The sequence below is a fragment of the Haemaphysalis longicornis genome, unplaced genomic scaffold (assembly GCF_048455015.1).
Source record: "Haemaphysalis longicornis isolate Haplotype H1 unplaced genomic scaffold, Haemaphysalis longicornis Haplotype H1 scaffold_2, whole genome shotgun sequence".
NCBI classification, from domain to species: Eukaryota; Metazoa; Arthropoda; class Arachnida; order Ixodida; family Ixodidae; genus Haemaphysalis; species Haemaphysalis longicornis.
In genome coordinates, this window is record NW_027526295.1 from 126,651,427 (window position 1) to 126,674,603 (window position 23,177).

General features: G+C 45.1%; 2 protein-coding genes across 3 annotated transcripts in view; one reads left to right on the forward strand and one right to left on the reverse strand.

Annotated features, from left to right (window-relative positions):
- The window catches only part of LOC144169195 (2-Hydroxyacid oxidase 1-like), a 109,753-nt gene that overhangs the window by 73,439 nt on the left and 13,137 nt on the right, over nucleotides 1-23,177 (forward strand). The gene's annotated exons all lie outside the window — the stretch shown is intronic.
- Nucleotides 1-23,177, reverse strand: part of LOC144169194 (carbohydrate sulfotransferase 5-like) — a 36,641-nt gene that overhangs the window by 2,421 nt on the left and 11,043 nt on the right. For both annotated transcript variants that reach the window (XM_077698235.1, XM_077698234.1), the window contains exons 2-3: nucleotides 12,184-12,335; nucleotides 3,342-3,892 (exon numbers count right to left, since the gene is read on the reverse strand). In XM_077698235.1, the coding sequence (XP_077554361.1) occupies nucleotides 3,342-3,892; nucleotides 12,184-12,335 (703 nt within the window). The remainder of the gene's footprint in view (nucleotides 1-3,341; nucleotides 3,893-12,183; nucleotides 12,336-23,177) is intronic.

Here is a 23,177-nt window from a genome sequence, read left to right on the forward strand (position 1 = left end):
TAATCTGGAGCCCTCCACTACGGTTACCCTTCTCGCCTGCATTCGGTAGGTGTGTTAAATCCTGCAATCAATGTATTAGTTATTACGACAAGGCCGCCACAAATTGTGAACTTTTGCAACGCCATGCGTGCTTCTGAGGGCACCTTCCACGAATATTCGAAAAATAAATGATTAGGCCCGCTCTGCCTAAATTCATTGTCTGATAGAAGGGAATTTTTGTGATCTTTTTATACGTGTTTCGACTATCCCAAAGCCCGTGACGGTTGGTTATCAACCATTCGTTACTAATGTATCTCTCGTGCTAGATCGGGCGACAAACAGCAAAAATTCCGTGTTTCTTCCTAAATTTCACACGCGTGTCAAAAACAGCTTTCGAAAATCCACGGCCGGCTATGCTGCATTCCCACCAGTAAGCCTTTCCAACCTTCTGAGCCACGACAATTGATTGGTACACATATGTCGAAGTCTACCTCGTGTGAAACAAAAACGTGCAGCAATGCACAACCCACACTTGGGTGTATCAGCCGATAATGAGTAAACGCTCACTGCAGTGTGCTAGAAATGCCTGATTGCTCACGTGGTATGTCGCTTACTTGCGAAAACGGCACGCTGAGTTAGGACCTTTATTTGTCATTTTATGCACTTCACTTGCTTCTCAAGGCGATAAAGTTTGATCTTGGTTCTGCCGCATTGTCCCACAAAATGCCAACTATATAACACGTGCTGTTCCCTTTGGTTACAATTGGTTACGTATATGACATGCTTGCTAGCCAATATGATTCAAAAACCTAAACATTGCGCGAAATTCGCTGTCCTTCCAAAAAAGAGCATTACATTACAGCGATGACACCGCGAAAACGCTTCCTAATATGAAAAGGTGCCCACACCTCAACGAGCCGTAGAACGGAAGCTAAAAATGCCGAAAAAAAACGCGAGCCTAATTCTACACAGTGCCGAGAAAGGCAGCCTTGTATTGGTTATTCCAACGTTCAGCGGCTTCTTTTAAATTATTTAGCAGCATTATACCGTTTCAGCGACTACAATACATTAAAAACGTAAAATAAGCCACACAACACGGTATTTTACTTTTTTTGAATGACTAAAATACCTATTGTTGTCTTTACTTTGGGATGAAGTTTTGGTTTGCACACGCACAGGGTATACGACCGGTGACGCAGATGATTTCCCGTCGTGGGAGATACGGTTATCGCTTAGCTAAAAGGGTTTCTGCTGCTGACACTCAGGTTGAGCTGAGCGGGCCGTCGGGAGCATCGCGGACCGTCAAAAATGGACAGCTACAACTCTGTATTGTTCTCCTAGCGAGGCGAGCGCAACAGTGCACTCCATTTGTTCAGTTTAAACATGAGCAACTGCACAGCGAAAGCGCTTCCGAATAGGCAAAGATGTCACGCACCTCAATGACGTTTATAACGCAAGGTCCAAGCGTGGACCGATGCGCAGTGCTGCTTCTGTGCAGCTCCGAGAAAGACTGCCTTGCCTGGGCTATTCGAAAGTTGAACGGCTTCATTTAAATATATTTAGAATCATTAAATTGTGTCAACGACTAACTTCTATAAAACGGTGGAATAAAGCAATACACACGGCATCGTTTTTGCTTTACTTGAGGGCCTAAAATACCAATACTTATATTTTTTTAATGAAGTTATATTTCTTTTTAATGAGCAGTGACGCGAATGATTCAGTGTCGATGGAGATACAGTTATCTCTGACCTGAAAGTGTGTCTACTGCTAAAACTTCGGTCGTGCTGAGCGGGCCGCGCGCAGCGGGAGAGACCGCCAAAAAATTTTACCTAAAACTCTTCAATATTTAAAAATTTTCTCCAAAAATAGCGGCTCGCTAGCGTTTCGTGCATGCGGCGCTGTCTTGACGAACAGGATCCTGAGAGGGCGGACCGCGTAGAACAGGCTTAGGATCGCCGCAGTTATTCGGTAACCGCATTACGAAGCCGCAACGGCGACGATCTGCACTTAAACCCGCTTTCACGCATTTGTAAACTCATTTTAAGCTATAGTCCTGGTCTGGAGGGCGGTGACGAGTTTTAGTTGCTGCGGTGAATGCCTATTCGGGTGTCTACCACACCGTACACCAACATATCCAGGTTGGGTGTGAAAAACTGACTATAAACGCCCACGTGTTGTGATAATGGAAGCACTGCAATAGCTACGGGCGGAACATCGGAAACGATTCTAATGATACATTAATCGGCCTCTACACGTCTTCGCCCTAACTAATGCACAGCCATATCGTTTCTTACACGCCGTTCACGTTCACGCCACAGCGGCTGTCCTTGTCGGTGCTGCGAACTTCCTGTATATTTTCCGTCCTTCGTTTGGGTAAGTGACGGCTTGCTGTGCGTACTTGCAAAAAATCTTAACGCTTTGTTTCCAGTCGGCACAAAATCAGCCACAGTTATGACGAGTTGTATGCAAAGCTGATCCATGCGTCCTACTTTTATCGCAGTCTCCGACCGTTGCCCTGCTAAGCGAAGTGCGAGGCCCTCACGACCGCTTTTTGATGGCTCTCGGATTGGAACATAAGCTACTAGGCACCCTGTTTCGCAAATATGATTTCAAACTTTGCTCCTAGCCGAATTATAGATCCCAGAGTTAAGCGTAGCAATCAATAAGTGACAAACGCTACTGTGGGAACAGAGGATGGTCGTCATGTAGCTAATGCATTCTTTTGTACTACAACCCAGTTGTTTACAGGTAAGGCTGACTGCAACAAATATGTTTCGATAGCGGTTCCGACTACTGCAGATTCCGATAACTGTATCCAATATTGAAAGGGTGCCAGTTACCCTGTTTCCCATGCCTCCACCTCGTTCTCAAACGAAACACCGTTCACCGCAGGCACGCCAGAATAGGGAAGAGCTTCCGGTGGTCTTCACTGTCTTGCATGCGTAATCGTGCAACGGCAATTAAAATTCGCAGATCTATATCTCCCAGTACGGATGCGCTAACAGAATTCTGCTAAATGAAACTGCGTGGAAAGACGGTTGCGTCGAACTTTTCTATACAAACATGGCTGACTACAAAGTTAATTATTATATTTTTTTAAGTGACCGACATCAATAATTACCATATTTGTGTGTGTCCCCTGGGCGCATAACCACAGTGTAGAGGTGTTCTTTCCGTAAATTAAGCGCCTAAATTTGAAGAAGCCTGTCGACTTAATTTTGATCACCCTGTATACGATCCATTTCAAAATTCGTGCAATTGCGATCCCGCCGTCTAATAAATCAACCCATTCAGAACATTTTTCTAGCAATTTTTTCTTTCAGGAAAGATAACGAAAACTAACGGAGCGTTGGGCCTACCTGACTCATGTGCAGTCGGGTGAACTTGAACACCTGAGTCTTCGCGCGAGAGCAGAGTGCGCCAACGTGGCCAGGCGAGAAGCACGATTCCCCACCGTCACAAACTTCAGCCAGAAACCGGTTCAGGTGCACAAATTGCGGATGGTTCTCACACCACACGCTGTAAAGGGGCACGTTCACCATGCGGCAGCGGATGAGCTCGTCTAGAAGATCAAAGGCGTCACGTTCTCGTCCGGGCCGGATCCGTCCACTCACTGTGAACGGGTGGAGAGGCTCGAAGTGAAAGAAAGAACGGTCTGCCGATGATATCAGCTCCCCGGTGAATGTTGAGCCAGACCGGTAGTAGGCGACCACGAGCACGATATTCAGACCGGCTGCTTGCACGACTGGATACGTGTCTAACGCCCTCTGGAAAGCAGCAGGCAGGGGCCCTTCCAGAGAGGAATTCAGAATGCCGGTTTCGCTTGGTCCGTTGGAGTCATACATCTGCAAGTCTGCTGGCAATACTTCCCCGGTATCTTTCCTGGGTTCTTCTCGCCTTGGGAAAACACCTAGACAAAAGAAACGTAGCGATAGAATTAGAATACGACAAAATATGTTTAAAGGGAAGTACGCCGCAGTTGTGCACAGACAAGGTTGTGTCTTCGTACACCGCCCTTCTTTTAATACTTAGCTGTTGGAAAGAACCAAGAATTTCGGTAATCGGAGTCATGTTACACAAACACATCAAAAATGCTCAAATTGCCCTGCGTAAGGTTCAGTACATCGCGATGTAATAGAAATTTTTTCCAAAATAAAATAACATAGCAGTGGCAGTCGACATTACCGGTTTTGAGGTATTGACTCCAACTTATTACCAAATACAAAGCTCCGCAAACTTACCCCATGCACATTAAAAAGAACATGTTTGAAAACCGCTATAGCCGTGACACGTTTTCTATAGCCGAGAACCACTTGATAGAAATTATTATTATGAACATAATCTGTCGAAGGAGCTGCAGCAGCAACCATTAATGTCAACTGCAGCACGAACACTTGTCTCATTGATTGCAAACAGTTTCTAACGTAGGATAAACGATTCAATACGTTTCCCGCAAATTAAATAGAAAATATTTGCTTAAATTTGTAGGTAGAACAGCGAGCGCATTTGCACGCAGCGCATTTCCAGCGCATTTCCATGAAGTGGCCAACGGTTAAAGGATAAAAATCTGAAAAGAAATCAGAGAATTTTCTAGTAATGAGTAGCATTATTAGGCGGCTTGTTTTGAGTGGAAGCTGTGTACAGCCAGATTTGGTTATTACCACCAGCAGTTACCACTAGTCAAGCTATTATAAAAATTACATGTATTATTTCCAAAATTCTGCATTTTTGTGCAAATGCCTAGGATTCACGTTCCTTTCTTTGGGGATATTCGGAAAAGAGTACTGCGCATTAAAACACCGGGGGATTCACTTGAAAAGAAAGAGTAGGTTAACGTTGTGTGGGCGTGCGACTCGAACTAGGAAACGCTGGACTGTGAGACTGGTGCGCAGACCTAAATCCATCCCTGCTCACCAGTTTTAGCATGCTAAAAGTGGCCATGGTGAACGCACTGTAAAAATTAAAATCACCAAGATTTTACGTGCCGACGCTTTACTTGGGCTGTGAGGCGTTCCGTAGTCGAGGGCTCCTCTCGCGAGTAATTTTCACCACTTAAAAATTTTTAGGATACGGCGAAAGATTCACGCCAAACGTTTTTGCTCTATGGTTCCATCTCAATAGCGGCCGCCACTGCAGAGAATTGAGTGCCGCCAGCAGCCAATGTACTTGGGCTCAGTCCCACAATCCCTTAGCCAATGAGCCATCGGGGCGAGTCGGTGAATGAACTTTACCGTTTGAGACCTCAATGCAGGCCTACATGACTATTATGAGCGTGGTAGTTACAGAAGTGGTAATTATTTAACTTACAATGTAGGTTCCGGTAAGATACACTTTGCTTGGCGGTGCCATCGCCCGTATGCACCCAGTTATAGTAATAAACGCAACAAAAGTAAAGGTACACAAAAAATAAAGGTACACCAAGCCTCCTTAATAGCAGTGAGGAATATTTGAGTCACCACCGAGAAAATAGAACAATCCTGTTGTGATGCGATGAAAACGGCGCAATAATACATTTCCGTGGTGTACGGGTTTGGAGTAATATTGGTTAGGATTCATAGATGGGATAAACATGTACCAATAATGCAATATTTATGAAATATTCAAGTCATTTCAGTAATTGCGGGCTGTGTGTGCCATGATGGAGTGCGATTACAGTCGGATACGTATTACTCCGTGATGAATGGATGGCTTATATCGGCAGGCGTTTGCGCGGTCGATCTATAGACAGGGAGTGCCTCAAGAACAGCGGAGGACCCAGCGCGTATCGTGGGCACCTACTGGCCACGTACCTCGATTGCGTCGCGAGTGCAGGACTGGATAGGCGAAAAATAAGAAAAAACAAGGAGAACATTCGCGAAACTGGAGAACGAAAGGGGCAAGGGGCAACGACCGCCGCTGCTAATAGGGGCAAAAGTCACGATCAAACGATCACTGAAACGATTAAGGAATCGCTTAAAAACAATCTCAGCCTAATTTTTCATTGGTGTAACACTTGGTTCATGGCTGTAAATGTATGCGAATGTCGGCCAATATTTTTTTTTGCCGTGAGTGCGTGAACTCTCATTTTTAATGCAACAGCAATCACATGGAATTATTGCATACAGTATCATGCAAACATTAGGGCGTGCACCTACAACCGAAAACCGTTAAGGGTCATTCTATGTTACATCCGTCAAACGTCATCGAAGAGACTAGGATATTTACGGCGTAGTCTTAGTAACTCACCTTGCAGCATTCGCAAATTGGCCTATGGGATATTTGTTGTTCGCCCGAAAGTCGAGTACACATCATCTATTTTGTCCGTGCATCCCATCTATATCATAGACATGATTGAATTGGTCGAAAACAGAGCTGCCCGTTTCATCTCACGAGATTACAGCCATCATTAAAGCGTAACAGAAATAAAGCTTCACCATTCACTCCAGCATTTGGCTCTGCGCCGTAATTTCGCTCTTTTATCTTTGTCCCACACATACGTTTATAACGGCACTCGTTTGACATTGCCTATCCAGATCGCTTCCAACATGCCTCAAAGATTAAACAAAAATTAAAGATTTCGCGCTTGTACGGCTCCACAATGCGTTTAACTTCTCTTCGCTTCCTGTAGCCATTTGCTTATGGTATAACCTTCCCGACAGCCTTGCTTCAGGAAATAATCAGGAAAAATTTCGTCACCTCTTCACAGTATCACGTATAATTAACCGCGCCATCTCGTTTCTGCAAGTAGGCAAGGGGGTTTGGACTGTTTGCGATATTTTCCATGTATGCCTTTTTTGTTGCTTGTATTCAGTTTCCTCTACGTGCGCCACATGTTCATTGTACACCCAAACAATGTTCATTCTCTTAGATCTTTTCTCTCCTCAAATGCTACGGCAAACTTTGTATAGCTTCATTGATTTCATTTGTCTCTACGGAACCATGAAGTATCTTTGCGTTAATTTCTTACAATGCGCCTATGTGGATTTTATTCTTTTAGTTCAGTTTTTGTGTATCGGAGTTCTCAATCCTTTGAATAACTTTTATGCCTTGTGTCGGCTGCTGGCTCTTTTTATGCTTTGTCATGTAACTGCCCTTACCCAATGTCCTCCAGCCTGTGAAGCAGTTTAAATAAATACACAAACGGAGGTGGTTAGAACGAAGCACACATGTGGTATGGCATGCAAAATCCGTACCAGAAACGCCGTATTGTAGCCCTCTAAAGAAGAGCAAGCCTTTCGGATCGGCCGTAGCCTGAAGCTTTCCACGGTGAAGGGTGAGATGCATAAAAATTCTTAAATAACCACAAGCACTTCCTCGTAAAACTTGAATAGCGGAGCTAGTATGGCTATGGTAATATAGAGAGTTCACTTCAGTGATTTCATTTTATCCCCTTAAAGACCCCCGAGGGGGTATTCCATATGAGGTGGGTACCAAAAGTAACAAACGTAGAAGCCAAAGATTTAACAGAGATAAAAACTTATTGATGCTTTCTATGAAGGATGATGGTCAGGTAATGGTTGCGATTTCGCTGGGAAGGCCGTTTCAATACGGTGCTATACGAGAAAAAATCGAAGCAGAAAAAGTAGAGGTCCGAGTGCGTGACCGAGCAACTTGAAGTGAATGGCTTGTTCGGTGAGATATGCCTGTTGCGGGAATGATGTAAGGTGGGTCATGCAAAAGACTATGAAAAAATTTGTAGAACAAAGAAACGCTGGCAGTGCGACGGCGAAGTGATAGATCAGTTAAACCAGATTCTGCTTTCAAACCAGATATGCTGACAGTGGAAGAGTATGAAGAGCGAATAAATCGAGCGGCCCGCTTTTGAAGTGATTCTAAGGCATGTTTAAGATAATATTGTCGGGGGTCCCAAATGGGCGATGCGTATTCTAGTTTCGGTCGAACAAGGGATTTGTATGCTTGTAATTTTACATGTTGCGATGCCATGCTTAAATGGCATTTAAGGAAACCGAGCGTTTTGTTTGCAGATGAAATTATGTTAGTAACGTGAACGTTCCAAAAAAGATCGCTACACAGAGTGACGCTCAATTACTTGTACAACTAAACATTTTCTAAGGGGATGGAATTAACTGCGTACAGATGGACAAGCGGCATACGGCGGCGGTGGAATGATACCACTTTACATTTATTAGGGTTCAGTTCCATGAGCCAGCGCTCGCGCCATTTCTACAGGCAGTTTAGGTTGGCTTGAAGGGATGACTGTTTTGAAATGTCGGTAATAGTGTGATATATCATGCAGTAATCAGCAAACAGGTGGATTTTACGGGTTTCATTTGAGGGCAAGTCATTGATGTATATAAGGAATAGGAGACGACCGAGAACTGAACCTTGGTGGACGGCGGACGTTATATAACGTTATTGATATTACCAGACAGGGAGGGGTTTGTAAGGAATTCTTTAATGCAGTTTAAATGTTATTGTGAAGATGTAACTGGGAAAGTTTTAATAAAAGTCGATAATGGGGTACTTTGTCAAATGCTTAGGCAAAATCTGAAAATACGCATCGTTTTTTAAGTTACACTCCAGGTTAGCATGCAAGTCATAGACAAATAAGGTCAGTTGCGTTTTACAAGAGAAACCCTTGCCGAAACCATGCTACGCGGGATCAGAAATGCTGTTTCAATCAAGAAAATTTATGATATCCAAGTAGATTATGTGTTTTATGAGGTTATAGGGTACGCTGGGTAGCGATATGGGACGATAGTTTAAAGGCAAGTTTTTGTTACCTAACTTGAAAACTGGAACGACCTTCGCATTCTTCCAGTCCTCTGGTACATGTTCTGTTACAAGTGACTGCGAGAAGAGCAAGCATAAAAAAGATGCACAAATATATTTTGTATTCTTTGGGAACATAGAGTTGATTGCGTCAATCCCGGAAGAGGAGAAAAGCTGTAATTGTCGATTACGCACAAAATTCCATGAATTGTAAACTATACGGTTGGCACAGCACATTCTCTAACTGTGGGTGGTACTGTAAATGACATGTCACTTTCTTTGGTAAACACGGATGAGAAAGCAATGTTAAACATATTAGCGCATTCACTATCAGTGATTATGTGACCTGATTCACTGGTTAGAGTAACTGGGGCGGTATGTGGGGGGTTCAAAACCTGCTAAAGTACTTAGGCAGCATGTTTGGAAGGTCAGTGTTGAAAAAAGAACTTTTGCCGTCTTGTACTGCACATAAATATGCTTTTTCGGTTGCGCAGTATTTCTGCCACTTGTGCGGGTCTGCTTGTCTTTTTGCCAAGCGAAAAAGGCGTTTTTTCTAGTTTTCCAATCTTTTAGAGTTTTAGTGAACCACGGCTTTTGCAGCTTGCGCGGGAATGGGTTTTCAGAGTTAATTTGTACGTCAATTCATTGACCTTGTCCTCAACGGTGTCCAGTTTTCGTCGATAGACGGACAATGGAAATTTTTGTATAAACTAAATAAGAATACGTTAAGTTCCGATTTTCTTGCTGCAAAATTTCCTTTATATAGCCGAATCGTTTTCTAGGTGGTTTGACGAATTAGAGGTTTAAACGCAAAGTCGGCATGGATAACATTGTGGTCACTTATTTCGGGGAGATAACTAATCGTGAATAAAATCTTCATAGTCCACTCTTTTAAAAAGCATGTCATTGTTATTTGGTGCGGATCATCTATGAAACGGAACTGAGAGTTGTCAGCATACCAAACTGCGTGCCCTGATGAATGATGATAATTTCCGGAGAATAGCTCGCTTACCATTCACAGCGGCTAAAGTTAGCGACAGAGTACAAGAGACGGCGACGAGCGTCTAACAACTTTGAAGATCCCGACAGTAAGCGGGGCGAATACTCCCTCTCAGTGAGATAGTGAGATACCCGTCTTGTCTCTCGGAAATAACGCCGGATGTTTCGCAACAAGTCTCCGGCTACAGCATAATTCTGTGTGACGGGTGTGTGGTCCAGCACGCACGTGACGTTCCGGAATACGGAAGCCACACGGCATGCACGACCTTATACATACTGCACTTGCAGGATGATATTGCTGCTTTGTGTGGTGCCGTGTTTGGCACATTGGACATGGTCGCAGTATCACGCGTGTATATATCACGGAATGCAACTAACTGCTATCTCGCAACGTGACTGGGTAGTGCCCTCGCGTGGGACAGTTTCAAAGGAATACCTCCAAAGTCGTTGAGGGATATTTCAATTTTAATTATTCTAACCAGAACGGAAAAAGAATAATGTAAGCCTTTGGTATTAGAGAAAATCGACTTGAGGTGTCACACCGCCCTGGCCAAACTGCCCACCTAGCGGCGCATATATATCTCTTTTACGTTGTACTAGATTGTCGCTGCCATTATAAGTATTCCCGTCAATGCTTATAGTAGCACCGCAGAGCCACTTTTCATAAATTACGTAGTGACGATGGGTGGTGCAGTGAAGTCTTCATCGTTAGTGTCCTGATAAGATGCCTCCATTGATCCTCCAACACCGCAGGACGGAGTGGCTCTGAATTTTTTTATTCTAAATTGGGGAACTCTGTAACGAATTGGCACTGGATCCCGCAAATTCTCAATTGTGAACTACTTCATAGCAGTGGTGGTAACTCAAGAAACTTCGCTTCCCCATATAGATACCTTTCCTTGTGATTGCGCTACATACTATTGCCTCAGACTCTTGTGAATATAGGCGTGTGGGCAGCGACCACTATGAACAAAAATGGCTGTGGCTGAGCTCAGCTAACCCTGGATATGCAAAGCTAAAGCTTGGTTCGGCATTCTAATTTCTTCGGTTGACTTAATTAACCTTAGATTTAGCTGTACTTATTATAATTAGCTATGCACTTATCGTATAAGCCAAGCTTGAGGGCTGCGCTTTTTGATGTGTTTCCGATTCCAGCGTTTTGCGAGCCGACCGGCTCGCTCTCAGGCACCGATGATAGCAGCGCACACTTGGCATTCTCGACCCTCTCCAGTGTACCAGCTTGCAGGGCGATATCCTCGGGGTGGTCAGGTGCTGCTTGCTGATGACGACTCATCTCCTAGTGTTCCTGCGCAACGCTCAAAAACGACATACCGGCCTCGATCTCTTGTATGGCTCCGCTCGCACTGACTAGGCGAGCGGGGTGCTTCTTTTTGGCAGGAAGGCGGTGAATCCTGGGCGACCTCTGGGCAGCAAGGACGCTAACCCTCACATTTGGAACTAATGTCACGCAGACACGCTACATCCATCAGATAGGCGTAGTGATTGTTCCTGTCCTACTCGCTGTTCCTGTGTGCGAACACAAGCATCGAGGCCACCCATAAATTCAATGACGCGACGGCTACCTGATTAATGAGAATAAATATTCGTGATGTGTATGGGCCACGTCGTCCTACACATTCCTTCCCCAAAACCCCTTGCGTCTCGATATTGCGTATTGGCGGCAAAGCTTGGCCGCTGCCCCGAAGAGCTACCAGCCGTCATGTTGTCTCGTCTGGCTTCTTCCTTCAAGTGACTCCGTGCCACTCTTCACTCACAACTGTTTCCTCGCTTAGCCCGCCGCCCCCGAAAGACCGGGGAACATCTCTGTCTCGTGGTAGCGCACACTGAAAATTCTCGGATCGAACTTGAGTCGCTCAAAACCGTTTATACTATGTCTACCCCGCTTCTCTGTTTCATTTTTGTTTGCACATTGGCGAGCACGCATTATCTTCCGATAGTCCTGCGAGCTCACGGATATTACGTACACACTAAAGCATGCAGAAAAAAAACCTGTGCTACAATTATGCTCCATACATTGTTTTAATTACAGGGAACCGTTTGTTATCACCCAAATTTGCGCTTTAGTATACACCATAGTTAGCTTTATACTAGGGGTGAATGAATAGATGGGGCTTTGGGTCAGAGTTTTAAACTGAAAAAATAAAGACATCCAGATACGCCAATGGCGCGGAGGAAAGAAGCAGGTCAAGCGTAGATTATATTACTTTGTTCTGTATGTTGTACCTTCATTCTAATTTCATTGTAGCCCCGTTATTTGTTCAGTTCTCGTCCTCTGAGTTTTTCAAAATACCTCTTTGTCTGTTTGGGCTGTTTTAAATAGCGGTAGGAAAGCAATATGAAGAAAAGTTTGTGTTCGCAAGCAAACTTTGCCAGGCAAGTTTGACCTGATGCTTAAGATAGAATTCTTGCACTATATCTCCATTGAGATCCATTGCAAATAACAAAGCCGCACTATTCAAAACGACTTACTTTCCTTGTGCCGTGGAGAGTTCTCCGTACATTGTGAATTGCGGCATAGTTTTGTCAACTGATACAGCCTCCACGTGTACATGGCATTGCAGCCAAATAGCAGCAGAACGACAGACCACAGGGAGTACCACTTCGGCCGATCCAGAAAAATCCTGCGAATACATCGTGTAGTAAGCAGTGGCAAACTATGCATTGTAATATTTAGCGGTTTTGTCCAGATATTTATGTTATTTCACGGTTTTGTAGCATATTTTGTATTTTGTCGGTGCCTTCACCGCAGGAAGATAATGAAAAGTCGAACGCCCCTTACCCTCCCAGTAATCTGCAGCTCCTTGTTTTTGCGGCTTGTACGTGGCGGCTTCTGGGTAATAAGCTGTGAAGTACGTAGGGCGTTTAATGAATATCTAAAACTGCACAGAAATCAATGACCATTGCCGGCACTAGCTCCTGCATATTTACGGTTCCTAGACCCTAATTATGGTTTTACAATGGAATAGTTGAAGCATGACTTCATACAAGTAATGCGATGGTACAGGGGTAATTTAATTACGCAAACAGCAATAAGTCGGAACTAGAAGCCTAGTTGCGACGCATTCAGGAGAATATGGACACTTATCCATGCCCTGTCCGCGTTTCATGGATTCGCCGGGACACGCTTCCTGCCCACACTGTGGCAGATCGCGCCTGCCACCGAAGAGACCTCCCACGGCCACTACCACAACTTCGAGTATCTACCGTGGAAGAACTGTTGGTAGAAAAAGAGAACCCCCACCACGGCACGCGTGCTTTATTTCTCCCGCGTGGAACTGACCTCCCCAGGGGGCTCGCTCGCTGAGAGGAGGTCTTGCTGCGGAGGCTTGACGTCCCCTGACGTCACCTTTCGGAGTCGCGGCGCTGGCACTCCGCTTATGAGGGTCAACAGTGCCGCCTGTGCTAGAAATTACCCGTTTTTATGCTGTAGCCAGGGTCCGGAAGCCTGCGGCCCGCGGGTTAGTACTATCCGGTCGGCACCGCGTCGCCAGAGCCCCCCCCCCCCCCCCCCCATCTCCCCCTGTCCCTTCCTAAGGCCGACAAGCCAGTTTTGACCTCAAATCAGTGCAAGAAAAGACGAGGAGACAAGAGCGAAAAATTGGTCGGTTCTAGTTGGCATCGTCCCCATCATTCACACTCGATTAGATTATTGTCAATAATAGTCAAATATTATTGTCAAGTCGTTGAATGTTTTCCATCTGACTGCAAACTACCCACTACCCCTCCTCCCATCTCCGATTCCCTGTGTAGGCTTCATACAACTAAGCCGTCACCTCAAAAGGTTGCCGACACCTGCTTAGTGAGGTGAACTTCTTGCGGGGCTAGTTGGTGAATAGATTCCATGATTTGAAGCCCAACAACAACACATGGACGAAGAATGGATTAGACAAGACAGGCGCTAACTTCCAACTATTTTATTCGGCTACGAATGCGCTTATATTTCCTAGGAAAAGAGAGGGCGAGAAAGAAGGATCGTACACATACACCGATGATAACAAAACCAGAAATGTTTACAGCACCTTTTTCAGAAAAAAAAAAACCATTTCGCTTCTGTACAGAGCCATCGAGGTATCACTTACACAGTCATCCGCTCTCTCCCTGAAATAAAACGCTTCGGCTAATTCCCTTGCTTATATCTGAATATCTGAATATCTGAATTACACTTTTGTTTCTTTTGACGGAAAGCATTACCTACAACGTCATGGCATTTGTATCGGGTCCTGTGTGGCGACGGTTCTGTGCAACACCTTTTAAAGCAGTCTAGACCCAACCATTAAGCATGCCCTTTACTCTAATCTTGTTCTTGCCATTTTTAGATATTTTGATGACTTTTTAGTGATTTTAAAGAAACTAGCCCCTGAAACGCACCTTGCCACGCGAGGGAAGCTTTTAGAGCTTTTTAATCGACACGAGAAAGGCCGAGCTTTTACCCACGAAATACCTGTTGACAATGAATTGCAGTTTTTAGACAATACCATGAGGTTTTCTGAAGACCATGTGGTACAATCCACGTGCTCAAAACCAACTGCAGCCCTATGAATCGGCGCATTAGAAAACAGTGAAAAGGGCAATCGGTTCACTGACTCTGGAATCTGCAGTACAAAAATCGTGTGCTCACAAGATGCAGGATTGTTTTTTCAATCAGATTGGCAGGCTTCACTCGGGCGGTTTTCCTGGCACTATCGTCGTCGCTGTGGCAAAGATGTCGCTCAAAAAAAGTGAAAGGAGAGAAGAAGGCCAAAGATAGCCCCCGTCCGCAGAAAACGGATGTCATACCATACATGCACAGTGTCCCACTACATGACAATTACACCATCTTCCCGTGGGGAACCATGAGGAGGATGCGAAGCATCATAGGGGTTCCGTATAGGTTCCATTGTGTTGCTTTTATGTTGTTTCATTCATCGGAGCACGAATTGGAACGTAGTCTCAACCCCCATGTAGAGATAGAGAAATGTAAAGAAATGTAGAGACAGCGAAGAGACCGGCACCGGGGTTACCCTATCGAACACCTCCTGGTTCTCGTCTTTTTTTATTGCGTGCTCACGCTCCAATCCCGCTGCCTTCCCTCTTCTTCCTCTTCTCTGGTTGAGCTACAAGGCACGTGGCGCTTCCCGCCACAGCTTTCCCGCGGGAAATTCAACATCCTCCTCTAAAGTTTTCAGCTCGTCGTTTCCGTTGACGTTCAGCTTCGCGTACCGTCGTTGTATCAGTAGCTTCTTGACGTTGTTTGAATGAGTCAAGGACATAAGGCGAGTTCGTAGCACTTGCTCCTGTCTCGGTTTTGTAGCGCAGTGGGAAGAGCGCCAAGTACCTCCCGTTGCGGCCAGATAGTCATGGGATCGAAACCGGGCGCCGCTAACCATTTCTTTTTTTTTATAATGTAGGGGGTGAGGTGCGGACGCCGGACGACGGAGGGTCGACTAAGAGATGCTGTAAATCTAAAAAGTCGCCGAAAAATACGGGATCAACCTTGCGTTCTCTGCCCCGTGTAAACTTCCGCACCTGTGCTTGCGCAAATCGGGTGAACGCAGGAAGAAGGCATGTGGGAAAAAACACGCCAATCGCTATGTCGACTGTGCTGTCGGTGTTGTATATGAAATCCCGCTATCTTGCGCAAGATCTTACGTTGTCCAACTGGGCCGTTGCGTCAACGAGAAAGCCAGGGAACATGAATTGTCCTTTCGAAAAGATATTGGAGCACATTTGTCCACCCACTCTCGTGCCTGTGGTTGTGAGCCACGGTTCAAAAAGATGAGAATACTAAACAAAAGCAAGAACAGGGCTGCGAGGGAACTAGCCGAAGCGTTTTATCTAAGGGAGAGAGAGGATGACTGTGTAAGTGCTACCTTGATTGCTCTGTACAGTAGCGAAATGGTTTTTCTTTAAAAAAGCGTGCTGTAAACATAACTGGTTTTGTTATCATCGGTGTATGTGTGCGATCCTTCTTTCTCGTCCTGTTATTTCCTAAGGAATTTAAGCACATGCGTAGCCGAATAAAATAGTTAGAAGTTAGCGCCTGCCTCGTCTACTCTGTTCTCCGTCCGTGTGTTTTTGGTGCGCTTCAAATCATGGCTCCCTGCTTAGTGCCTCACAAAAGCGTGTTTTCAGGAATTCAGTTATTTTCACAGCCTATGACGACTCCGAAAAATTTTAGCCTTGATACCACACAAGTTTGCAGCATATGAGGAGACAGAGAATAACTTTCTTAAGAGCATCGGTCCGAAGATCGTGTATAAATAGTCCTTTCTAGCTTATTTGCGAGGTTCAGTGCTCAGAGATTCTCGGTAAGTATTCAAATCTCTAAAGTATTTTTGAGACGCTCTCAAAAGACTCAACCGTCTGTGATTCTAGGCACCAAGCAACGAGCCCCGAAAAGCGCATCGCACAGAAGGAAATAAAACGGGTGTCGCATGTTTTTTTGTGGTTGTTGGCTGATATCAAATGAGGGGATTTTCTGTGCCAAACGCATTTATTTTTCTGTACCGTCACAAATGTCTTATTAGGATGTTTGGGGATGTTTGGGAGGCTCACAAAATTCGTGTGAATATTTTCTTCAGGCTGTATGGCATGCACTCCAGCCTTCACAAATCTTTTTTTGTTACGTCTAGGTTCAAGCAAGTCCATAGATGCACCATGCGTTGTTCATTCACACGCAAATACAATGAGTGAGTTTGTGCTACGCCAACGCAAAACGACGCCGCCGGCGTTGTGCAGAGTACTCCAAGGCGGCTCTTCTGCCCCGAATTTGTATCATGTTTGTCATGATACATATGGCATGATAGATATACATTTGTCATGATACGTATGTTTGTCATGTTTCATTGATACAGTGATAAATTAGCGAAAATAAAAGTCGAGAAAAATCCCGCCGTTTTTGTCCGGAAGCGGGAGTCGAGTCCACATCTCCGCATAACGCGTGCGGTGTACTAACCATCGGGCTATTCCGCGACGGCTAACCCCTCTCGACTTTACCGTGGGGGTTTATATTTATAATATAGAACTTCTTTTAGGCCGGTCAACCAGCGCCATCCCTCGACCGCCGCGGGAGATGTAGAACGTGTTTTTCCCAGCGGCCGCCACGTAAGACGGGTTCGGAGGTCGGGGTTAGCAATAGGCATTTCCGGACTGCTGGAGCCAGAGCCCCCGTAATGCATGTAGCAGAACCGAAAGATAAGGGACGAGGGACTCGGTAAGGACACACATCAAGGTTGCAGTTGTTATTGCCAATGCTATTCAGCTTTTTTCGAAATATTTGATTGTGCCGAATGACGTATGTTTGTCATGTTTCTTTAATACAGCGATAAAAAAGCGAAAATTGAAGTCGAGAAAAAATCCGCCGTTTTTGTCCGGAAACGGGAGTCGAGCCCACATCTCCGCATGACGCGTGCGGTGCACTAACCATTGTGCTTTTCCGCGACGGTCCTGTCTCAACTTTACGCGGGGGTTTATATTTAGAACTGCTCTGACGCCGGTCAACTAGCGCCATCCATTGACCGCCGCGGGAGACGTAGAACGTGTTTTTCTCAGCGGCCGCCACGTAAGACATGGTCGGAGGTCGGGGTTAGCAATTTCCCAACACCCTCATTTATATTAGGTACCACATAATGTAGAAATGGTGCTGGTAGGTTCTTTATATAGGTAAAAGCATATTGTTTTTTTTGTCGGTAAAGAAAGAATGCCTGAAGCATGCGCGAACGGATCACTGTTGCTAAATATGCGCTAAATATGGCGCACCTTATAGGTGGGTTGTAGCTTAAGGCTTTCAGAGACGAATACAAAGAAGAATGAATTAGGAATATAGATAGGGTCACGTAACACGTAAAGGTTATATACAGGGTGTTGCAGGAAAAACACAGTAATTTTAAAAATGGAGTTTTAGACCTAAGGTCGTTTTTCTCTGGCGCAGTGATCAGGGGCCGCGGCGGACACAATAATACGAAATCCCATTGCTATTTTTCATTGTAACTTGGAAATTTTAACGATCATCAGCCACCCCGATATACAGCGTCATATTTGTGAAATAATAATTTCCCCCAGACCTATGGGCTGAGTACCAGTCAGCCCTCCGGACGCGCTATTCTGGAACTCGGTGGCTCAAAAGAGCCGCAAAGCCATGCCTCCGTGTAGACGTCACTACCAGCTGTACACGTCACAGAACGGAAAGAAGCGCAACGTACCTGTGGCGTGAACAGGCCTCAGTAACATCAACAATGATGTATGGTTTAGCGCCGCTGCAAACCCCAGGTGGCGCCGTTGTTCCAAGATCAGTTTGCACCGGTTCGCATGTAAAAACCATAGCCGTAAGTCGTTTTTATTTATTTTTAGAATGAAAAGGTAAGTACCGTCGTTGTTCCCCGAGTCAAACAAAATAGACCACAAACTGCGGCCCTCGTGTGAAGTTTGAGCGCGAATAGAGCCCCGGTTAGCTCCTGAAGAACATTAAGTGCTTCAATTATTCTCCTAACTCCCCGTATATACGACAACAGCCAGAATGGGGGCGCCGGCAGCGGGAAACCGCTAAGGCCAATCGTTCGTCCGTCAATGATCATGGTCCTATACCAGAAACCATAGAGTTTCTTAGTAAGTATTATACAGCGGTAACTGCACCTGGGAATGCATGCCGTCGTGGGGGGTTGTGGGAAGACCACAGCACCTGGATTGGGCTTGGCATGAAAATTGGATTCTTAAGCGGTTTTGGGGATTTGCTTTCATCACTATGCATTCACGCGTCTATCATCTGCGAGGCAGCCGAAACCCTCCTGGGCGTTCGCTGAAAGAGCAGGAAGTGTGTGATCGTACCTGACGTTGCTCATTCCGCCGCCGAAGAAACGTATGGCCGGAGTCCCTCAATGCTTTTCTTGCTGTGAAACGCCGCTATAACGCTATGGGAGAGCTTCGTACGCCGCCCGAGGGGGCCGTATAGCGGCGCTGGCGTTGAAAGGAAGACTGCTGCGGAAGCGGTTGGAAGGCATCCGGCAAGGAACCGGCGCTCGCCACGTTCGCTGTACTTGTCGTGTGTCGCTTAAATGGACTTGTCGTTTTGTGAGTGCCAAAAAATTTCGTGTGAACCGTGATGCTGTTGCTGCGCTCCTGCCTGCAGACCTGGCTTCAGAGGAAACGGCGACAAATCATCGCTATTTCATTCTTCTTCTGACGCCGAGCTGCGGTCGAGATAGAGGCGTAACATCACCCGAAAAAAGTTAGCGAATTGAACTCTTATGACATAGTTCTAGCTTACCGTTTTTGACGGCCCGCGCCGCCCACGACGGCCCGCTAAGCACAACGAGAGCATCAGCAGCAGAAATGCTTTTAGCTAAAGGATAACCGTATCTCCCTTGACGGGGAATCATTCGGGTCACAGTCACGTCCTGTGCATGCGTAAACGAAAACGTCAACTCAAAGTAGAGGTTACGATTGGAATTTGGCCACTCAAATAAAACAAAACTACTTGTTTAGTGTCTTATTGGACTTTTTTAATGTAATGTAGTCGCTTACACGGTATAATGGTTCGCATTCTTTAAAAGAAGCAGTTCAACGTTGTAATAGCCAAGACAAGGTTGTCTTTCTCGGCGCTGCACAGAAGTGGGATTTCCCTTCGGTCGACGTTTTTCGCTTCCCAAATTAAAGCTGGTTGAGGTGTGCGGCATCTTTGTATATTCGGAAGCACTTTCGTGGTGTCGTCGCTCGCGTTTCGGCTGTAGAAACGGAGCTCGCCGTACCACGCTCGCTTCGCGGGGGCAGCAATGTCGGAATTCCGTGCCGTAGCGTAAGGTGCCGTGACGGTCCGCTAAGAGGCCCCGGATAGCGAAGCGGGGCCCCGCTCTGGTATCGCCGCTAGCTCCCTAGCGCACCACGCATGAGCAGCGGCACTTCCACTTGCTACCGGAGCGGAGCGGGCCATCAGGAAGGGTCAGCTAAAGAACTTCCTACTTACTGCACGTCCTGGTACGCAAAAAAAAATGTTTTCACACCATCTTTTCGAACGTGTCGTGAATGGGGACAAATAGCGCGTCCTTGTGTGCGCAGACACTATAAATAGCAAGCATCTCGGCAACTGAACTATATTGCTGCAATTCTCGGATGCACGTTACATTTTGTGGGAACATCAGCAGAAAAGATGCACTCCTTGAAGTGCATCATTCATTTTATACCATCCAAAAGAATGAGGCTTCGATGAAACCGGTTCACTCGCATGCTCACAAGTGAAGTTGAAGCCGAGCCAGTAAGAGCTGCTGTGGAGATATTTTTTTTTGGCATTGTCCTCTGTTCCTAGGGCGAAGAGAAGGGGTTGTTTATTGCTTTGTAGTCAGTGAAACAGCCGGAATGGAAAAGGGGCTCTTAAAACCACCGCGTTGTCGTTTTTCGAACACTTTTCTTTTTGATCACCATGACGGCCTTTGTTTTTTGGGGTTAATGGGGCAGAAATAACCTGGCAGTATAAAAAGCAACGTCACCATATGCCTAACTATGCCAACTATGTGAATAAATTATGTATGATTGTGTGTAAAAATCTGAAAGTTGAAATGTCTTGCTGTGAATCAGTTTTTTCATTTAATGACACTGTTGGCCGGTAAGGATGATATAGGGTGCGGTTAAAATACATGCATTAACATACAAGAATAAAAACAATTACGTAATCGTGCACACCTACATTTCTTCACAAACTACGCACACAACTAATGCTCAAACAATGCAATAAACTACAGGCTAGAGATACAAATATAATGACAAATTGGACCCAGTGGTACGCAAACATACATTCATACTATTAGCAGCCTAATGAGGGTTGATTTGTTCTAGGGACTGCATGAATGTGGCGCTCAAATTCCGAAACGGTTCGAGATAAGACGGCAGGTTCTGGTAAGGTGTTCTGGTGAGGTATTGTGCGTGAGTAAAGGAATATGCATAATGGTTGATGGTACTCGGTAAGGGCGGCTATCTGTACCCCGGATGTATCTGCCTTTTCTTCGAATTAAGTGTTGTGCAGTTGTAATGTTGAAGGCATTCTGGGTGAGTGAAAATAATAACGTGAATCGCGCATGACTACAGCGGCCTTCTAGGGTTGGCAAGTAAGGAATGTCAAGTATAGTTGAAGAATAATCAGCGCACCAGTAACGTGATAATATAAAACCGAGCCGCCTTCCTTTGCTCTTTCTCACGCTTATCAATTAATACTTTATGATACAAATCCTAGGTTATGTTTCATTTTCGAAATTTGGCCAAACAATTGCTAAATAGGCAGATAGCTTCGCTGATGGCGGTGTCACTTTCAGTTGTCTGACCAGAAACCAAAGCTCTTTTTTCTGCAGCTGAACATATATTTGTAATATCAGGGGCCAAACTGTAAGAACACGTGTAGCGAGCGATGTAGTACACAACCGAGAATCATTAAAAATAGTCGAACTGTCGTTCCCATTCTAAACACGAACTCTCAAACCATCAATTCTTTCTATCAGAAACTAGAGGCACTCGCGAGAGTAATCTTTGTTTTATATTCTTGAATACTTCCAAGGCTTCCAGCTTTTTGAAAAAGCCCGCTGACACTACACTGCACTTTAGGAATGTGTGAAAGGAAAACATTGAAGAAGCTGAGTACGGAGAGGGCTGAAAATTAATTAATATCCGCCCGTGCAATATGTCTATTTCACACCGCGTCGATATGTCTCCCCTGCTTTTCACATAGGATTCGCTCCTAGTAGTGTCAGAAATTAGTTTCGCATGTCCCTCAATATATCCATCTTATTGCGAGGCAAAAGAAAATAACTCTGACTTCGGAGCAACACAGCCAAGCAATAGAGGATATCGATGCGCGTGAATTTTCCCTAGAAGCGCTGCACCTGGGCAACACAATATGAGGAGAGCGGTCAAAGGTCAGGAAAGAATTTTGACGATCAAGGAACCCAACTCCCACTAAAGTCTCCCACGCGTGAGGACTTCTGTGAAAATCTCAGAATCACACTCAGGCATCAGTCGACAGACATCAGTCCAAAGTCGACTGTAGAATTACACACACCGCGTTTCTATCGTTAAAGTGAGGCCGAAGGCGGGAGCAGGGTCTGCCGTGAGGCTGCACTCACGGAGCAGTGGCGGCCGCCCGATGTCCTTTGATCCGAGGTGGCGCCCCTCGCAGTAGCCTTTGTCCCCGAACGAAACGTTGGTAGGAGCGGCATGACCAGGATTGCATTGAAGATCTCTGGCATGACTGAGTGGGTAATATGCTGCCGCGAAAGGTGTAGCTGAAGAAAAATAAACGAAACGTACTTCGACAAAGACAAGCTACGATCAGACACGGGCGCCTGTATCCGTCCTGTCTTGTCTTCGTCCACGACTTCGTCCAAGCACTCATATTTTAAACAAACGTTGTGTTCTTTGTTAGTGATTAGTCCTCGTAGATTCTCGCATGTAATCGGTGGAAATAACAAAATACAAATTGACCTAGTTTCTGGGAGCGAATCATTCATTCCAAGAGAAAATTGTTGCCTAGCTCCTAACAGTGTATTCGCAATATGATTTGTAAACGTGGCACCTACCTGTGTTCCTAACATGTCTACTCCCAACTACGATCCAATGCAGCCAGAACACATTGATTGGGAGGGCATAAGGAAATAATTCAAAATCTCAAGACTACTTCTTCCCCGGAGAACATTGAATTAACGCCAAGTTTATAAAAAAACACCGAAATATTGTCGTCGTTAATACTGTCAAGAATTTTTTCAGTCTTTGGAATCGAGTACCCTGGCAAACGACTGGAAAGTGGGGAAGGTGCTTCCCCTTCACAAGTCAGGTAACACCAATGATCCCCACAGTTAGGGCCCATCTCACTAACAAGTGTGCCATGTAAGGTATTAGAACACGTCATTTACTGCAACTTACTTACCTTTCTTGAGAACAATTCTTTTTTTACCAACTTACAACATGGTTTTAGAAAACTTTACTCGCGTGAAACCCAGCTGTTATGCTTTACTAACGATTTGTTCTCTGCAATTGATCGTGGTGCTTTAATCGATTGCGTATTTATCGACTTTTCTAAAGCATTTGACAGAGTTTGTCACGAATTACTACTTTTAAAGTTGAGTAAAATAAACCTTGAGCCACACATCTAAAAATGAACCAAATGTTTCTTACATAACCGCGAGCAATTAGTGATTGTTAACGAATGTAACTCTCCTCCTACTGCCGTAACTTCAGGTGTGCCCCAATGCTCTGTTTTGGGTCACTTACGTTAGTTAATATATAATAATGACTTGCCTCATAACAATTCTTCTTCCATTAGGTTATTTGCCGACGATTGTGTCATTTACCATAATATTTTGTGCCCTAATGACACTGACACCCTCCAATCTGACCTGGATAATATTTCTTCGGGGTCCAATACATGGCTAATGAAACTTAACACAAATAAATGCAAATCAATGAGGATAACTCGTAATCCGTCAAAGATTGCGCCCCCTCATACCTAC